General features: G+C 45.3%; 1 protein-coding gene across 10 annotated transcripts in view; it reads right to left on the bottom strand.

Moving 5' to 3' along the window:
* Positions 1–10,001: 10,001 nt before the first annotated feature.
* Positions 10,002–20,012, bottom strand: part of ZNF454 (zinc finger protein 454) — a 30,678-nt gene continuing 20,667 nt past the window's right edge. For 4 of the 10 annotated variants that reach the window (XR_013395035.1, XR_013395037.1, XR_013395036.1 and 1 more), the window contains exons 5-6: positions 15,047–16,558; positions 10,002–13,209 (exon numbers count right to left, since the gene is read on the bottom strand). Coding sequence is in view for 6 of the 10 variants with exons in the window: in XM_015141614.3 (XP_014997100.2) it covers positions 15,228–16,558 (1,331 nt within the window). In the remaining 4 variants the exon portion in view is untranslated. Of the gene's footprint in view, positions 13,210–14,548; positions 16,559–19,652; positions 19,958–20,012 lie in introns of those variants that run through there. The other 6 variants (XM_015141614.3, XM_028849981.2, XM_015141615.3 and 3 more) reach the window with 2 other exon arrangements.

The raw sequence follows: 20,012 nt of genomic DNA, 5'->3' as shown, positions 1-20,012 counted from the left end.
GCTTCTCTGGTGTGTAGCTGGTTTTGACCTTGGGACTAGGTGTTTCTGCAGTTTTTAGGTAATTAACTTAAAAGCTTCTCCTCTGACAAACATTTTTGTTGCACTGCTGACTCCCCTTCTCCACATCTGTTGTGTTCCTAGGGCTTCTCCGTAGTGCGAACTAGGACGCTTCATTTGTTGCTGGATGCTTTCCAGAATGTATTTATTCCGCAGGGTTTCTCTCCTGGGTAATGGGGCATGTTTTCTTGCCAAAGGCGGTTCCACACTCATGATTGTGTACGGTTCTTCCCCTATGTGAACGCTGAGAGTCAGTGAGCTCTGATCTCCAAGGGAAAGCTTTCCTGCATTTGCTGTTTCCTCAGTGTTTCTCCCACTATGAATTCCTTGGTGTGCAATGAGTTTTGACTTCTAGTTGGAAACTTTTAGACATTGTTTTACATTTGTGTGGTTTTCTCCACTCTGAACTCTATGATTCAGAATTAGAAGCAGTTATTAGCAAATGCACTTCCACACTGATTGCGTTGAGGATTTCTCCCCAGTGTGAGGTTTCTGGCGTAGAGTCCTGGCTTCCTGCAGAAGGCTTTCACGCTCTGCCATGTTCAGCCTGCGGCCTCTCTAGGAACTCGGATGCACCGCGAGGCCTCTCCCCCTCCCGTGGGCTTTCTCACATTCGGTCTCCTTGCAGATTATCTCCACAGCATGAGCCATTCTGTGTACAGTGGGGCATCCTCTGTTACTGAAGATGTTACCAGATTTAGTACATTCACAAGGTTTCTCTCCTTCCCGAATTTTCTGAGGTATACAAATAACTGACTTCCACAAGAGGGCTTTTCCACACTCAGTGTGTACACACGGTTTCTGCCTGTGATCATTTCTTTTATTCTTTTATTTTTTCGAGATAGGGTCTCGCTCAGTTTCTTAGGCTGGAGTGCAGTGGCACAATCCTCGGTCACTGTAGTCTCGACCTGGGCTCAAGCGATCCTCCCGCCTCAGCCTCCTCAGTAGCTGGTGCACACCACCATAACCAGCTAATTTTTTATTTTTTGTGAGACGATGTCTCACTATGTTGCCCAGGCTGATCTCGAACTTCTGAGCTCAAGCGATCCTCCTGCCTCCACCTCCCAAAGTGCTGGGATTACAAACAGGAGCCATCGCACCTAGCCTCTTTGATTGTTTCTATGGTGTTCAGTGGAGGCTGACACCTCCCTAAAGATATTCCTGTTTTTTTTTGGTTTTTTTTTTTTTGCATGCATGGGTTTGAATTCTTTGAGGTCTAATCAATTTATTTGGACCCCTGAATAAAGTTTTATGAGTTTTCTTCTATGTGTGGAATTTATAAGGCATTCTCCCAGTGTGGTTTCTCTTCTGTCGAGTGAGAGGTGACCTGTACCTAAGGTTTTGTCCCATTTGTTGCCCTGGAATTATTTCTCCCAGTATGAATTACATGTTCCAGTGAAAATGGAGTTCTGGGTTGGAGGCTTATTCTATGTTTACACAATTAAAATTGCAGTGCTCCTCTCTGAGATGAGAGTTCTAAAGCAGAGTAAGATTACGTTTTGATGTAAGCTTTATCCACTTACTTATAAGGTCTCACCTAGAGCTTCTGTATAGTAACCATATTCTGAGGCTTTCTCACTTGTGTGAATCTTCTGACACATTTATTATAGCTTTGTCACATTTCTTATCCTTTTTGCTCTTTAGAAATTTCCCCTTAATTTATTACATTCATTGCTTACTGTAAACAGTCCAGGTAACTGACTTTATTCAGTTACTTCGTGTTCAATAAATTTAACTTTTCCCAAAAGTCTGACGTGGGTCTTCAGTTGCTTCTTTATACAGATACTGTTTCATAAAACTTCTTCAAAAATGGAATAAAATGCACAATTCCAGGTAAATCTTCCCACCATTTTATAGAATGAAACTGCTTCACAAATACTCTTTGTTATATTGATACCTTTGTTTCTAAATATGAAAAATTCCAAACTGTAAATATTTTCCATCTCTTGGGCTTTGAGGGGGGAAAAACTGCTGTAGTATGGACAGCCAGAGTGGAATACTGATGGTTATTACAAGTAGCTTGGGGGGTTTCAAAAATGACATTCCATGCTGTGGAGAAAAGGCTAAAGAAATGTAAGGGACAGGAACCAAAAAGGAATAAAGCTCTGATAAGAAGAAACTGACCAGTTGGATGGAATTCCAAAAGGTATTCAAGGGTGTGGAGAAGTAAATTAGTAAAAGGACTGGATTTGGCTGAGTGCGGTGGCTCATGCCTGTAATCCCAGCACTTTGGGAGGCTGAGGTGAATGGATCACTTGAGGCCAGGAGTTCAAGACCAGCCTGGCCAACATGGCAAAACACCATCTCTACTAAAAACACAAAATTAGCTGGGCATGGTGGCATATGTCTGTAATCCCAGTTACTTGGGCGGGGGGTGCTGAGGCTGGAGAATGGCTTGAACCCAGGAGACAGAGGTTTCAGTGAGTCAAGATATCGTGCCAATGCACTCCAGCCTGGGCAACAGAGAGAAATTCTGTCTCCAAAAAAAAGAAAAAAGAAAAGAAGACTGGATTTGAAAATTTTAAGCCTCATCACTTCATTTGTGGATTACTGTTTTACTCTATTTAGGCTGCTAGAAAAGAATACCATAGACTCAGTGGCTTCTAAAAACAGACCTTTCTCATAGTTCTGGAGGCTGGGAAGTCCAAGAGCAAGACACCAGGGGACTTGGTGTCTGGTGAGGGCTGCCTCGTTGTTCATAAACAGCACTTCCTTGCTGTGTCCTCATATGGTGGGAGGTGTGAGGGCATCCTGGGGTCTCTTTATAAGGGCTCTAGTGCCATTCCCAAGGGCTCTACTCTCATAACCTCCCACAGGTCCCATCTCCAATTACCACACATTGGGGGTTAGGATCTCACCATATGAATTTTGGAGCAACATAAATATTCAGCCTATGGCAATTACTCTGTCAGAATACTAACTAGCCTTTCCGCTTCTTGTATCTTTTCCCTCTTATTCATCCTACACAGTAATATAAAAAATCACCGTTCCATGGCACCCTGGTGCTGTGGCCCCATTGCTAGGGTCCCAGCCCTCTCCTGTCACCTCCATCTGGCTGTGATTTATTCTCAAATTTACCTGCAGACTCACATAACAGAAATAGCAGAAAGGGTACATTGGTCTAGGGGAACGTGGCCCCAGGCACTCTTCACTCATACAGTCTGCCAGATGAGGCAGAGCTCTCAAATATTGAATTTACCTGCAGTATCATTTTCCCATTCTGGTCTGCAGACAGGTAAAACCTCCAGGGCGCACAGACCCTGTCTTGCCCATGCCCTGTGTGCTGCTTTAAGTCAGCTTTTGCATCGTGACCTTGCACTGTGTCATGGTTAAGGCTTCTTGAGGTCAACTCCAGCTCTGCTGGATGAGTGACCTTGGGCGAGTTACTCATTTCTCCCACAGTCACTGAAAGCCAGAGTCTCCTTAATGCGCCCTGCAGAGGTGCCCAAATTGCTGGCCCCATAAGCCTACCATTGGTCCTCCCAGTCCTACCAATCGCTACCCACACAGACCCCACTCATTAACCCAGCCCCACGGCTGAGCAGTCCCAGGACCCCATGTCACACGCAGCTAGCCCCTCCTCACTGCCCCCCAGACTGCTTAGTCACTGTTGGTCCCACATGTACCCTTGGGTACTTACTCTGGGCTAAGCACCTGGGATACATCAGCAGAGAAAATAGATGGGAACTGCTTCCCTCATGGGACTTGCATCCTAGTGGTGGAGACACAAAATAAACAACATACAAAACTAACTAATAAATGACACTATATGTTAAAGGGTGACGTGCTGTGGACAAAAGAAAACAGCAGAGCAGGGTACAGAGAACGGGGAAGCAGGCGGGGGTGGCTGCAATTCTGAATAGGGCAATCAAGTACAGGCTTCATCTGAAGGAGGTGGGGAGAGAGCCATGGAGGTATCTGAGGGATGGGCTCCTGCAGGCGGAGTGCCCAGCGCAAGGCCCAGGGGCAGGGGTCAGCCTGGTGTTTCGGGGACCCAGCAAAGACAGAGGCATGGAGGAGTGGGTGAGGGAGGGAGACAGTGTGAGGAAGGCAGCAGAGTGGAGCAGTCAGGGCTTTCCAGAGAACAGAGCCCAAAGGGTCAAGAGATTAGACGTAGATATAGATTAGATACAGATATACAGAGTTTTGCTTCGAAGGCCTTCAACTGACTGGAAGAGGCCCGCCCAGATTATTGGGGTAATCTCCTTTACCTAAAGTCAGCTGACTGTAGCGGTCACCCACATCTACAAAACACGCCTTCACAGCGACATCCAGACCAGTGTCTGATTAAGTAACTGGGTACCACAGCCTGGCCAGGTGACACATAAAGCTAACTGTCACCTGAGGCACTGGGGTATGTATACCATGTGTGGCCCTGTAGGCCAAGGCCACTAAAATCATGGACTTCCATTTACTCTGGGTGAGATGAGGAGACACTGGAGGGTTTTAATAACAGAGGGTCTGACAAACTAAAAGGACCACTCTGGCTACTGCGTTGACAATGTTTTAGCAACATCTTTTGTACACGTGTCTTTTCAGAGCGTGTTACCTGCAGAATAGTGTAGTGGACACCTTTATTCATGGAAACAACATTTCTTAATCACGCACCCAAGCTGCACTCTTAGAAACATTTTATACACGTGTTTTTAAAAAGGGTTTCACTTGCTGAACAGTTGCGGTCACATTCATTCACGGGAATAATACTATTCTCAAACATGCACCACTAGAGTTCTTAGAAACATCTTTTTTTTTTTTTTGAGACAGAGTCTTGCTCCATACCCCAGGCTGGAGTGCAGTGGCGTGATCTCAGCTCACTGCAGTCTCCACCTCCCAGGTTCAAGTGATTCTCCTGCCTCAGCCTGCGGCGTAGCCTGGCTAATTTTTGTATTTTTAGTAGAGACGGGGTTTTGCCATGTTGGCCAGGCTGGTCTCCAACTCCTGACCTCAGGTGATCCACCTGCCACAGCCTCCCAAAGTGCTGGGATTACAGGCGTGACCCACTGCACCCGGCCAGCAACATCTTTTGATGTGTCCTTATATTTTGGGAAAATAATAAAAAGGAAGAGAGAGAAGAGGTGAGCAGAAATGTGGCAGCCAGAGTGACCAGTTCCTGGGATCCATGGTGGTACAGCTTATTGGGTATGGGTTTGGGATCTATCACAAAAGCCTTCACATTTAAAACCATTCTCTTAACTCTAACGTGATCTTGGACACGCTACTTAAGTCAAAGACTCCTTGTCTGTCAAGTAAGTATGATAATCATATCTAGCTGATAGGTAATCATCCATCCCTACAAACTTGAAGGTTTTTATAGAAATTTCATGGTATAATGTAGGAACAATGCACAGTGCCTGGCTCATAACGAGCGCTCAGTGAACTTCCCTCTCACGCAGTAATGGTAAGTACAAAAACCATTAGAGGCTGGGCATGGTGGCTCACGCCTCTAATCCCAGCACTTTGGGAGGCCACGGTGGGCGGATCACGAGGTCAGGAGATCGAGACCATCCTGGCTAACACAGAGAAACCACATCTTTACTAAAAATACAAAAAATTAGCTGGGCGTGGTGATGGGCACCTGTAATCTCAGCTACTCAGGAGGCTGAGGCAGGAGAATAGCTTGAACCCTGGAGGCAGAGGTTGCAGTGAGCCGAGATTGTACCACTGCACTCAAGCCTGGGGACAGAGTGAGACTCCGTCTCCAAAAAAAAAAACCAAACAAACAAACAAAAAAAACACATCAGAAAGGCTAAGAGAAGTTCATGACTAAAGAAAACCTAAAAGACAAGAAGGAATATGACCTGCTTCTCAGGGAATGACCATTGATGCATCCTTTGCCTGTCTCATGGCCAGCTTGGATGAATTCTTGTCACAGCTGCATAACTATATTCCCAAGATCCAGTTTCAGGCATCCACGTTTTCCTGCCAGAGACTCATGTAATAAACCTCTTTCCTAATCATGTGTCTTCACCTCCCCATCCCGGCCCAACCCCACTGCCTACACTAAGTTTAAACTATAACCCTGGGGACAAAAGCCTCCAGGTTTCATTCTCTGCCTATGTACGCACTGATCAAGAATGGCAGAAGTAATATAACTGCGTAGGATTTTAAAAATTCTTCATTCGGCCTGGCGCGGTGGCTCACGCCTGTAATCCCAGCACTTTGGGAGGCCAAGGCGGGCAGATCACGAGGTCAAGAGATTGAGACCATCCTGGCTAGCACAGTGAAACCCGGTCTCTACTGAAAACACAAAAATCAGTCGGGTGTGGTGGCGGCGCCTGTAGTCCCAGCTACTCGGGAGACTGAGGCAGGAGAATGGTGTGAGCCCAGGAGGCAGAGCTTGCCGTGAGCCAAGATCATGCCACTGCACTTGAGCCTGGGCCACAGAGCGAGACTCAGTTTCAAATTTAAAAAAAAAAAAAAAATTTCTTCAGTCAACCTCCATTTTTTTAATTAGTAAAGACACTAAAAACTGGAGGATAAAAGGTTTGCTGCTAGACATATTACTGAGATGAATTAGCAATTGAACTTCAGGTGGTTAAATACTTTTTCCAACTTTGGAATTTCTTCTTCACTGCAAGGAAAATTAATTGAGAAAGAAAGAAAAGTAATTGGAAACTTTTCCATTTTTTAATGCTCTGGTAAAATGTACATTATTATAGCAAGTATCTGCATCTTGGAAATTTGAAATACAAAACCCAAAACCAGATCATAGCTTCCTCTGTTTCAAGTGCTACCAAGGTCCCCTGCATGAACTAATGGCCTGTGTGGTCTTGCTAATGAACTGTGAACTAATGGCCTGTGTGGTCTTGCTAATGAACTGTGAACTAATGAACTGTGTGGTCTTGCTAATGAACTGTGAACTAATGAACTGTGTGGTCTTGCTAATGAACTGTGAACTAATGAACTGTGTGGTCTTGCTAATGAACTGTGAACTAATGAACTGTGTGGTCTTGCTAATGAACTGTGAACTAATGAACTGTGTGGTCTTGCTAATGAACTGTGAACTAATGAACTGTGTGGTCTTGCTAATGAACTGTGAACTAATGAACTGTGTGGTCTTGCTAATGAACTGTGAACTAATGAACTGTGTGGTCTTGCTAATGAACTGTGAACTAATGAACTGTGTGGTCTTGCTAATGAACTGTGAACTAATGAACTGTGTGGTCTTGCTAATGAACTGTGAACTAATGAACTGTGTGGTCTTGCTAATGAACTGTGAACTAATGAACTGTATGGTCTTGCTAATGAACTGTGAACTAATGAACTGTGTGGTCTTGCTAATGAACTGTGAACTAATGAACTGTGTGGTCTTGCTAATGAACTGTGAACTAATGAACTGTGTGGTCTTGCTAATGAACTGTGAACTAATGAACTGTGTGGTCTTGCTAATGAACTGTGAACTAATGGCCTGTGTGGTCTTGCTAATGAACTGTGAACTAATGGCCTGTGTGGTCTTGCTAATGAACTGTGAACTAATGGCCTGTGTGGTCTTGCTAATGAACTGTGAACTAATGGCCTGTGTGGTCTTGCTAATGAACTGTGAACTAATGAACTGTGTGGTCTTGCTAATGAACTGTGAACTAATGAACTGTGTGGTCTTGCTAATGAACTGTGAACTAATGGCCTGTGTGGTCTTGCTAATGAACTGTGAACTAATGAACTGTGTGGTCTTGCTAATGAACTGTGAACTAATGAACTGTGTGGTCTTGCTAATGAACTGTGAACTAATGGCCTGTGTGGTCTTGCTAATGAACTGTGAACTAATGAACTGTGTGGTCTTGCTGCTTCAGCTGACAGAAGAAAGGAAAGGAAGGCGAGGGGAGGGGAGGGGAGGGAGAGAGAGAGAGAGGGAGGGGGTGAGGGGAGGGGAGGGGAAGGGAGAGACAGAGGTAGAGAGAGAAAAAGAAAGAGGAAGGAAGGAAGAAAGGGAGGGAGGGAAGAAAGAAGGAGAGAGGGAGGGAGAGAGGGAGGGAGAGAGGGAGGGAGAGAGGGAGGGAGGGAGGGAAGGAGGGGAAGGGAAGGGAGGGGAGGGGAGGGGAGGGGAGGGGAGGGGAGGGAAAGGGAAAGGGAAAGGGAAAGGGAAAGGGAAAGGGAAAGGGAAGGAAAGGAACTTCAGCCAGGTCTGCTTCAAGCCACCACTATCAGAAAGTCCTCTGGGTTTTATTCTCAAACTGCTGCCTTTCCAGGGAAACAGGTCCTCGGGGTCAGCACCCTGCATCTTCCCCCTGTTCCTGGTTCTCTCACCCCCACATGGCTCAGCCTCAGGCCTGGCCCAGAAAGTGTGGATCTGAGAAGGGGCTGAGCCACCAAAGGCTGCAGCCTCAGCCTCAGCTGCGTCGGGCCTGGGGTCATCTGTGGTTTGCCTGCGTGGGACCTTTCCACATCCTGCCTTCTTTGGAGAAAGGCCCTGGGTGTTTCTTGTGGACCCCTCTCTCCCACTCTCGGCTCATGTGGTTGTGGACCCCTCTCTCCCACTCTCCTCTCTCCCACTCTCGGCTCATGTGGTTGGGTGAACCCCACCTCCTTAGGCTCCAGGTGAGCACGTGGCCCCAGCCCTCCTCACCCACCAACCCCAGGCAGCGCCGACTTGTCCATTAGGGGCAGTAGGGACAGTGGCTGGGGCCCAGAGTGCCTCTAAGGGCTCATGGAAATGTTTTAAGTTCTCCCCAAATCAGAAGGAAAACATTTTGTCTTTATGCCAACACAGTTGTAAAATAGATGGTAAAATGTGGTATAGCCATAAAATAGTTGTGAAATATATTGTGCATATACTTAAAATTTTTCTGTTTGTTATGTTTTAGCCAGGTGTGGTGGCTCACACCTGTAATCCCAGCACTTTGGGAGGCTAAGGTGGGCAGATCACTTGAGGTCAGGAGTTCGAGATCAGCCTGGACCGTATGGTGAAACCCCATCTCGACAAAAATACGAAAAATTAGCCAGGTGTGGTGGTGCATGCCTGTAATCCCAACTACTAGCCTGTAATACCTACCTACTAGGTAGGCTGAGGCAAGATAATCACTTGAACTCGGGAGGCTGAGTTTGCAGTGAGCCAAGATTGCACCATTGCATTCCAGACTGGGTGACAGAGTGAGACTCCGTCTCAAAAAACAAACAAACAAAAAACCCTTTTGGCTGGGGACAGACAGAGCCTGCCCTTCCTGGGGCTGGCCAGTTCTTAAGCGACAGCGAAGACTGAGCTGGGCACGCTTTCGATACACAGCAACCAGCCAGAGCCGGGCCTCCTCTCTCAGTCCCACACACCCCAGGAGCGACATTCCTCTGCCTTCATCATCCCGGGGCCGAGCACCAGGCACCTAGGGAGCCTCTCTGCCCCCACTGTCCTTATAGCTTAGAGCCCACTGAAATTACACAAACGAGCCAGTCTAAACCATTCACCCTGCCCTGCCTTTCCCTCAGAAACCCAAAGAAAGGCTCTGGCTTCACGCTTCCCCCTACTCCCCGCCAACTCCTGTCTTCTGCCTCCTGAACACCCTGGTGCCTGGTCCACATGGCCCTGTGTGGCCTGGCCTGTCTCCTGTCTCTAGGAATAGTGAGTACATTTGTTATCCTGAGCCTCTCCTCTGCCTCTTTTGGCTCCATTTCATTGACTACCTCATAACAGAATACAAAACAGGATGGAAGTAACGGTTTCATGCAATTGTGAGGATTAAATGAAGGAATATATGTAAAGTTCTTACAATAGCATCTGGTACCAGGCATGCCCTCAGATGTGAACTGTTAGCCCCAGTGATGGGGGTACAGCTCTTGATATTCCACAGCATGAAGCCTCTGCTTTCGAGGAACACGTGGGGTTTCGATGGTCACTGTGGGGGGTTCAGGCCAGGCTGGCTACAGAGAGAAACACTTGGAATGCTTTGGGCCATGTATTAGTGTCATCTAATTAGATAACCAGGTGACAAAAATGCAACTTGTACATCTTAGAAACTGGGCACTTTTCTCATTTTATTTTCAGAAAGACACACTGATGAATAATTATTGTCAACATTTTTTTAAGGATAGTGATGTGGCTGAGGCAGATGGATCACGAGGTCAGGAGTTCAAGACCAGCCCGACCAACATGGTGAAACCCCGTCTCTACTAAAAATACAAAAATTAGCCGGGCGTGGTGGTGCGTGCCTGTAATCCCAGCTACTTGGGAGAATCGCTTGAACCCAGGAGGCAGAGGTTGCAGTCAGCCAAGATTGCGCCACTGCACTGCAGCCTGGGCCACAGAGTGAGACTCCATCAAAAAAAAAAAAGAAAAGAAAGAAAAGAAGGAAAGAAGGAAGGAAGGAAGGAAGAAGAAAGAAAGCAAGAGAGAAAGCGAGAGAGAGAACGAGAAAGAAAGAAAGAAAGAAAGAAAGAAAGAAAGAAAGAAAGAAGAAAGAAAGAAAGAAAAGAAAAAGAAAGAAAGAAAGAAAGAAAGGAAGGAAGGAAGGAAGGAAGGAAGGAAGGAAGGAAGGAAGGAAGGAAGGAAGGAGGGAAGGAAGGAAAGAAGGAAGGAAGGAAAGAAGGAAAGAAGGAAGGAAGGAAGGAAGGAAGGAAGGAAGGAAGGAAGGAGGGAAGGAAGGAGGGAAGGAAGGAAGAGAAAGAGAGAAAGAAAGAGAGAGAGAGTGGCATGTGGTACACAAGGTGGCAGATGGAACACAGGGAGTATGAGTGCCACCCAGTGCTGGCACCTGCAGAGGATGACCATCAGCACCGCCAAGAGGTCCTTGAGTGATCAGAAACAACCAAGCTTGCATTCTTTTCCCTTCACAAACTGTTATAAAAATATTTAAATTGCCAAAAATATATTTAGCAGGCGTTGAGGTGTGCCAGGAAGCAGGGAGCCGTCCAACTGCAGGACAGAGGAGGGTGAGAGATGGAAGTCTCCATACTGTGCTGCTGACTAAGCCCGTGCTGTAGGGGAGGGTGGGGCAAAGTGCAAAGGAACAGGAAGGAAAGGAGAGGAATCAAACAGGGGGAGGCTATGGCGTTCTTGGATTCAGTTTGAATTACATTGTTTTCTCCACCAAAATCATTCAGTTTAAAGCAATTTTGTTCCAAGACTGAGACTCCGGCACAGTAACCTGGAAGGCTGAGTCTGCTGCAGGGACAAAGTGCTGTTCTAGAAGCAGTTAGTGAATATGGAGGAAGGTAACGTCTTAAGAGAGGCCACTGTCAAAACTGGGCAAACAGGCAGGCAGGGAGAAATAACCCAGACGACAAATCAGTCAGCTGGAGATGAGGGGCACCCAGCAGGAGATGGGCAGAGGAATCTGAAAGGGGAAATTTGAAGCAATTTTTTTTTTCTATAACGAGGAGGCAGTTTCAGTGGCTGTTCCCAGAAGCCCATAGAAATGAAGAACCTGTCAAAGTCTGGATGCTAATTCCCTCCTCAAACTGGGCAGAGTGGAGCTGGCACCGTGATGGCTCTCAGAAGGCTCTGAGATGGGAGGAGAGGCCAGGAGCTGCTTCCCAGGCTCTTACCTTTTTCTATGGCCCAGGTGAGGGGGCGGGGAGACTGGCCTCATGTGAAGGTCACGGTCGCGGTGTGTCAGAACAGCCTTGTGCACTGCATGAAGCAGGCGCAGGCTGGGCGTGTGAAGACGGAGCTGCTGAAGGTGGCACATCACCAGGTGGCCAAGGCTGTCCCTGAAGAGTCCCAAATCGTGGTCCTTCATCTTGCCACAGTTGGGTATGTCTGCGTGGCCATTAGGACTAGAAAAGCAAGGTATGAAATGAACTGCTTTTCCTAGGAAACACTGGCTGTTTGGGGATTAACCCAGCTGAAGGTGGGGTACGGAAAACTCCCTCTCAGTAGCTACTGAAATGTCTAACACTCCACAGATCAGCTGGTAGGAAAGACTGGCTGAAAAAGTCTTACTGCAGAGTCCTCAGAAATGCACTTTTAGGGGTTGAGCTGGGGCAGGTTAGAATGCCACATCATCCACGTGAGAAAAGTATGGCTAGGACCCAGGCAATGTCCACTCCCCTAGTTGAGAAGGCTACGTAGTGAGCTCATAATCCCACAGTATAATACAATAAAGCCACTGCCTGGCCAAGTACTAGTACCATAAATATATTCAAGTCAGCCTGGGCACATCTAATAGGCCAGTGACTTACTTTTTCCCTTCCTAGCCAGGGATAAGTGAACAGGCATCTCAGAGGACTAATTTCGTGAAAACCTAAGCCTGATGGCAGGTGAACTCAGGGAGAATGCAATGTCATCGCAGATGGGGGCCTTCAGGCTGCACTTAATGCTGCTGAATGCATAGTTCCTGGAGCCACGGCTGAGATGAATGAGATTCTTGATCTGGCTGCAGGCCTTGGCCCTGGCTCAACTGTAGGCACATACCAAGTACTGGTAGTTCTCATGCATTCATTAAAAATCAACCAACCAACCAACTCAGCTTAGAAACGTGCTTCTCAGAGATTCAAGGCAAGGGGGTAGTAGTTAAGACCTGGCACATTACATGGATAGGGGTGAAGGCAGACATCTGTAGCAGTGAACATGGTTTTTTCAGGTTTACTCTGGAATCTGAGGGTGTCAGCCGCGTGAAGCTGCAGATGAACTTCTGAGGGCATGGGACACAGGCAATCCCAAGAAACCTCTTGAAATACTGTTTCACATGCAGCTTAATAGGGGAGAAAGTCTGAGTTGCTGATCACTTAACAGGAGATGCTGGCCCACAAAGGTGGCCTTTATTAGATGAAGGCTGAATTTAGATTACTTGGACTTTGAAGCTGCTGGAAGCTTCCAAGTCTGTGTTGCAACCCAGAGCCCACTGAGTTCTACCATGATATAGAATATCCTCTTCTGTAACATGGGGGTGAGGTGCTGCATTCTGAGGGGTCAGCAGGTTGCTTAACTTGAAGGACAGCACTTCCACAGACCAGGAACTTGCCACTTCACTTTCCAGAATAATTTGCTTGGCCTCCCATCTTCATTGCATGACATGTTCCAGCTTGCAGTGGTGCAGACTCCTCCATTCCTTGTGGTAGGGAAAGGGAGAGGGCCCCCAGAGGCTGTGTGTGTGTGTGTGTGTGTGTGTGTGTGTGTGTGTGTGTGTGTGTGATAGAGCACAGATGTTATTTATCTGTGTGATTTCTACTGAAAGCACTGAAGGATTAAAGACAGCGAAGGTGGCCGGGCACAGTGGCTCACACCTGTAATCCCAGCACTTTGGGAGGCCGAGGTGGGCGAATCACAAGGTCAGGAGTTTGAGACCAGCCTGGCTCACATAGTGAAACCCAATCTCTACTAAAAATACAAAAAATTAGTTGGGCATGGTGGTGGGTGCCTGTAGTCCCAGCTACTTGGGAGGCTGAGGCAGGAGAATCACTTGAACCCAGGAGGTGGAGGTTACAGTGAGCCGAGATCATGCCACTGCACTCCAGCCTGGGCGACAGTGCAAGACTCTGTCTCAAAAAAAAAAAGATGGTAAAGGAACCATACCTGCAGGACTACTGTACCACTCAAACTTTTGAACATGGACATGGCCCTTGCCAGAGAATGTCAATGGAGCTAGTGACCTCTTCTTGACTCACGGAATTACTCAACATTTTTCTCACCACTGTCAGTATGAGTCTTTAAATAGTGGAAGGCCCAGATGGAGGAGAGGAAATGACCATTTCCAAATGCAAAAGCAGAAATTCAAAGTTGTCTGCTTTCCTATGAATATAGAATACCTCCAGAAACCTAGAAAAAGCAGGGGAAGGACCAGGATGCAGCAGTTTATCCTGGGAGCAGGAAATGTACTCTAATGCAGTGGACACAGTGGACTGTCCAGCTGGGGGAAGAGCGGGTCAGAGCATTCTGAGAACTGGCCTTGGGGCTTTCACCTCTTGTATCAATTGCACATAGAGAAATGGGTAATGACAGAGGGAGGTGATTGGGAAAACTACAACTTAAGTGGGTGGGGTCATTGCACCTGAAGCTGAGCAAGTCCCTAACTGATGTGTAGAGTCACTAAGTACAGAAGAATTGGAGGGTGAAGGCGGCATAGGCAAAGCCCCTCCTTCAGGTACCATCCCAGGGTCAGTCAAGCTGAAGCCCAGAGGAAATGCGTAACTCAAGAATTTTGATCAAGTTGTGCCTTCTAGACAGAGATACCAAGTTCTGAAGGCTGGATTTGGGTGTGATATTCAAAATCATGGACTGTGACTGAGACCAGATCACCACGCTCCCCATGTGGGGCAGTGATAGGTGGCACCATGCAGACAGGAGTTGCTAAGTCAGAGAGGGTCATTTGGGGCAAATGAATCATCTCACAGGGATTCTACAGGGATTAAGCCAGCAGACACACAGACCAGAGAGATGTGACAAGGGATGGTTTGAAGCAGAAGGTGGGAAGCGTAATTTAAATAATTGGTGGTGGTGCATGGTGACTGTACTTTCTTTACACTGGGCGTCAGTGGTGTGGGTGAGGAGAGGACTAAGGTTTCCATTAAAGGTGGCAACTCTCTTATGGAAGAGAATCGAGTAGAGTGAAATGCTTGTAGGCCATTTTACCTTTTTGTTCCTTTGCTTTTCAACTTTAATTTTTACAATTCCACAGTTTCTCTAATAGTCAAAATGTAATTTGATAAACCAATTTTAATGCTGTTAATGAAGCTCCATTTTGGTTCTGATACTTGGTAATTCGGACAAATCAAACAGTACTGCTATTTGAAGCAGTATTAAATAATGAGGAGTTTGCCATTCTTCTTTTTCTTTTTTTTTTTTTTTTGAGATGGAGTCTCACTCTGTCACCCAAGCTGGAGTGCAGTGGTGTGCTCTCAGCTCACTGTAACCTCCACCTCCCGGGTTCACGCCATTCTCCTGCCTCAGCCTCCCTAGCAGCTGGGACTACAGGCACCTGCCACCACACCCGGCTGATTTTTAATATTTTTAGTAGAGAAGGGGTTTCACCATGTTAGCCAGGATGGTCTCGATCTCTTGACCTTGAGATCTGCCCACCTCGGCCTCCCAAAGTGCTGGGATTACAGGCGTGAGCCACCACACCTGGCTGAGTATTTGCCATTCTTAAGTGCCCAAACCCCATGACACTGTGAAAGTTGACCCTCAGTAAATAAAGTGACGATCTTGATGTAAGTTTTCATAGTTATCCTCTAGAATGGATTATCTTACATTCAATAATTAATCTACTCAGTCTCAAAGGTCTTCCAGACAAACTGTACTCATGTCACTTTTCTCCAATATGATGTCTCTGATGCTGAATGAGGTTTGCGGTCTGGTTAAACGCTTTCCCACATCTGTTGCATTTGTAGGGTTTCTCTCCTGTGTGAATCCTCTGATGTTGAGTAAGGTGGGTGCTTCGGATAAAGGCTTTCCCACAGATTTTACATGTGTACGGTTTTTCTCTGGTGTGAATTCTCTTGTGTTGGGTGAGGGCTGAATGGTCACTGAAGGCTTTTTCGCAGATGTTGCACATGTAAGGCTTCTCCCCGGTGTGAATCCTCTGATGCTGGGCTAGTGCCGATTGGTCCCTGAAGGCCTTCTCACACAAGCCACATCTGTACGGTTTCTCTCCAGTGTGGATTTTCCGATGTCGTGCAAAGGATGAATTATCCCTGAAAGCTTTCCCACATTCGTTACATTTGTAAGGTTTCTCTCCAGTATGAATTCTCTGATGTTCAGTAAGGGAAGAGTTCACCCTGAAGGCCTTCCCACATTCATTACATTCAAAGGGTTTCTCTCCAGTGTGGATTCTCTGATGCTGAAGAAAACTTGTGCTCTGATTAAAGGCTTTTCCACATTCGTTGCATTTATAGGGTTTCTCTCCACTATGGATATTTTGGTGTTTGGTAAGATGTGCCCTACACACAAAGGCTTTTTCACAAATGTTACATTTAAAAGGTTTCTCTCCAGTGTGTATTCTATGATGATGGGCAAGGTGTATATTTCGGATAAAAGCTTTTCCACATAAGTTGCATTCAAAAGGCTTCTCTCCAGTATGAATTTTCTGATGGTATGTAAGCGAGGAGCTCACTGAGAAGGCCTTGCCACATTCCTTACATTCATAGGGTTTCTCGCCGGTGTGAATTCTTTGGTGATGGATAAGGTGCGTACTCTGGTGAAAGGCTTTCCCACATTCTCTACATTCATATCTTTTCTCTTTCACATGAATTTTCTGATTTGGGTTTTTTCCAGTATGAATTTTCTGATGTTTATTAAGAGTTGAACTCTTAGAGAAGACTTTCCCACACTCACTACACTCAAAGGCATTTTTGCGAGGCTGGAATCCCTGACTTTGAGCACTGTGAGGAGATGAGCTCATAGTGCTGCCAGATTCATCCCATTCCTGTCCACCAATCCCAGACGGGGTGCTGGGGTGAGTGAGCACCGCTCGCTGCAAACTCATCTCCTGGCCTCCACACTGCCACCCCAGCAGGCTAGCACACTTCCAGTGACTGCTGCTGCGGAACCTTTCCTTTATTGTCCATCGGCCCAATTCTTCTTCAGGAATCGCCACCCTGAGGGTAGATTTCTTACTGGCAGGCAGAGTCATCCAGTCTGAAACACATCAAAAATAAAAATGTCCGTTTTACCCTAGTAAAGCATTTGGATGAGGTGAGATGATGAGCCTGCTCAGAATGCTAACAGGCAGGTTTCGAGTTTGAAGATTTTCTGAAGTAACAAGAAAGGACAGAAAAGAGGGGTGAACAGGGGACTATGGCAGGGGTTGACCTCATGTATAATGTATGAGGCAGGAGAGCTTGGAAGCATGATCTTAGAAGTCACAGGCCTGGCTTAGAATTGAGTACAACACATATTTTCTTTGTGATAATAGGGAAGTTATCTGATTTTCTAAGCCTAAAACAAAAACAAAAACAAAAAATGGATAAAGACCACATGATGCTAACAGACAAGAAGAAAAGTGCCCTGTCCATTCAAATGAGATGGTTTTTAAAACAACACAGATGTGGCCTTAAGAAACCACTGAAAATAGCAGTGAACACTTGGTAGGAAAAAACCTTGACTCTAGAGTAAACTAAAATCAACATATAGGCTCATTTGAGCATTCAGATGAATAATAAAAAGCCAGGCTGCTGTACAGGCTGTGTGAAATGCTCATATCTACTAAAATAATAAGGACCTCCTATTGCTTGTGAGGAAGCAATGTCTCCAAACCCGGATGAATAACGTGACACCAGGGGAGGAAACTGTGCCATGAGACATTTTGTGGCAAAGTTATCTCAGGATAAACGCTGCAGCCGTAAGCACTGCTGGCAAGTATTCTCAGGGCAAACAGGAGAGGAGCTAAAATGTAATACTAAGGACTAGATTCTAAACACAGATGATGCAAAATTCATGAGAAATCCTATCAAGAACAAGCCATCCTTATTACCTCCTTTTCCCACTCACTCCAGAAAATCTTCTACAAAAAGGCACTCCTGGTATCTTTTTAGAATCAAAGAAACAAACTTCTTTACTTATTAGGAAAAGAAAGGTAAGCAGGCATATTTCAAGACTAAAATCCTATTGAGCTCAGAATAATATATCCCTGTTCAAAACAAAGAATGGTCAAAGTTAAACATCAGTATTGCCAAATGTCAAAATGTTGAGGACTGACTTTCACTTCCGGCCCAAAGAGAGTAGCCCGTGGCAGACCAACATTTCTGCAGAAACAACTAGAAAATCTGAACTGAAAAAAGTTATCTGTCTGAAGGCATGAGATGTCACCCAGGCCGACTTTATAGTCTAATATTTGGGAGAGAATGAAAATATAGAGAGGGGATCCCAATACTCAGTGGCTTGTTACTCAAACATTTTATTGAATTCTTAAGGTTTACAGGGCAAAAGATTAAAGTTAAGCAGAAATCCAGAATTTTCCAGTCTTTCGGTACAACAGAACCGGGACCTTCCAAGGAGAGTCATGATAAACATGTGAAGCTCTCAGCTGGGACTCCTGCCGGGCTACAAAACTAGCAGCACGGGCAAATGAGCAGTGACAAAGCTTTACAAATACTGTGACCAACCTCCAGCTATTCAGCCCTTGGCTGGAGGAGGATGGTTTACTTGCACTCTAGCTGCTCCTAGGGAAGTTAAATCTTCTCTGGAAGAACAACATCTAGAGCCTCTGCTCTCCCTCACACATGGTGTCAGGGACGCAATAAAAAAAGGCCGGCTGTGCTAAGAAATTGAATGAAGAGGGAAAAACAGACAATAGAAAAAGAACCTCAGAACACAGACACCAGAGTTATCAGATGTGAACCTTAAACAACCGCGATTCATGTGTTCAAGGAAACGGGAATGAGAATTACAACAAAGAATTGGAACAGAATAATCAAATGGAAATTCTAGAACTGAGAAATACAGTAACCGAAATGATGAATTCAGTATCTTTAACAAGATATCAAACACAGCAGAAGAGAGGAACAGTGAGCTACAAAAACACATAAGCAGAAAATATCCATAGTAACACACGGCTAAAAAGACAAACACTATTTAAAAAGAAAAAGGCTGAAAAATGAACTCTGAGAAGGGCTATAAACTCCAAGGGTAACTACAAAGAAAATTCACCTAGGCACTACTGAAAACCAAAGATTCACTTGAAAGTTGCTTGGAAAAAAAAATGATACATTACCTTTGAAAAAGCAAAATTAAGACTGGCAGTGTCTTAATGAAAACAATGGAACCCAGAAGACAATGAAGTAACATCTGAAGTGTTGAAAGAACCGAACTGTCGAGCTAGAATTCAACACACAGAGAAAATATCTCTAAAAATCAAGCATGAAGTAGATATTTCCATACAAACAAAAACAGAGATGGTGTCACCAGCAGATCTACATTAAAAGAAACACAGATGTGTTCCAGGTAGAAGAAAAATAATTCCAGGTGGAAATATGAAAATGTAAGAAGGCACGAAAAGCAATGGAAAAGTTAAATATGTGGATAAATAAAAATACAATTGATTATATGAGACAATAATTATAATGTCTTAATGGATTGCAAATATATGTGGAATTAAAATATATAGCAAAAATAAAGGTAGAAGGAAGAAAATGCTGTTAATTTTTTTTTTTTTTTTTTTTTCTGAGACCGAGTCTCGCTCTGTTGCCCAGGCTGGAGTGCAGTGGTGATCTCAGCTCACTGCAACCTCTGCCTCCTGGATTCAAGTGATTCTCCTGCCTCAGCCTCCTGAGTAGCTGGGACTACAGGCACACGCTGCCATGCCCAGCTAATTTTTTTTTTTTTTGTATTTTAGTAGAGACAGGGGTTCACTGTGTTGCCCAGGCTGGTTGCAAACTCCTGAGCTCACACAATCTGCCTGCCTTGACCTCCCAAAGTGCTGGGATTACAGGCATGAGCCACCGTGCCTGGCCAAAAATGGTGTTAATTTTTAAGATTGTACCACTGTCTGGGAATTATTAAAAGTAAAAATTTATTTTGGACAGTAATAAGCTGGTTTTATTTATTAGCATTAACAATAAAAGACTAAGTAAAGAAGGTTAATTAACAAGCTAATACAGAGTAAAAATGGCACAATAAAAATATTTAATCCAATAGAAGGAAGGAAAAAAGGACAAGGGATTTAAAGCAAGTAAGTGAAATATAAAATAAATAATAGGATAGTAGATATAAAATCCCATACATAGTAACTTACCTAAGTTATTTTTAAAAACTAAGATTGTGGGCCAGGTGTGGTGGCTCTTGCCTGTAATCCCAACACTTTGGGAGGCTGAGGTGGGCAGATCACGAGTTTAAGAGATCGAGACCATCCTGGCCAACATGGTGAAACCCCGTCTCTACTAAAAATACAAAAATTAGCTGGGCGTGGTGGCGGGTGCCTGTAATCCCAGCTACTCGGGAGGCTGAGGCAGAAGCATCGCTTGAACCTGGGAGGCAGAGGTTGCAGTGAGCTGAGATCATACCACTGCATTCCAGCCTGGTGACAGAATGAGACTCCATCTCAAAAAAAAAAAAAAAAAAAAAAAGATTGTGAGACTGGATAAACAAATAAAAC

This window comes from Macaca mulatta, chromosome 6 (genome assembly GCF_049350105.2).
Source record: "Macaca mulatta isolate MMU2019108-1 chromosome 6, T2T-MMU8v2.0, whole genome shotgun sequence".
Classification (NCBI taxonomy): Eukaryota; Metazoa; Chordata; class Mammalia; order Primates; family Cercopithecidae; genus Macaca; species Macaca mulatta.
This window is presented reverse-complemented; position numbering and strand designations above follow the sequence as displayed.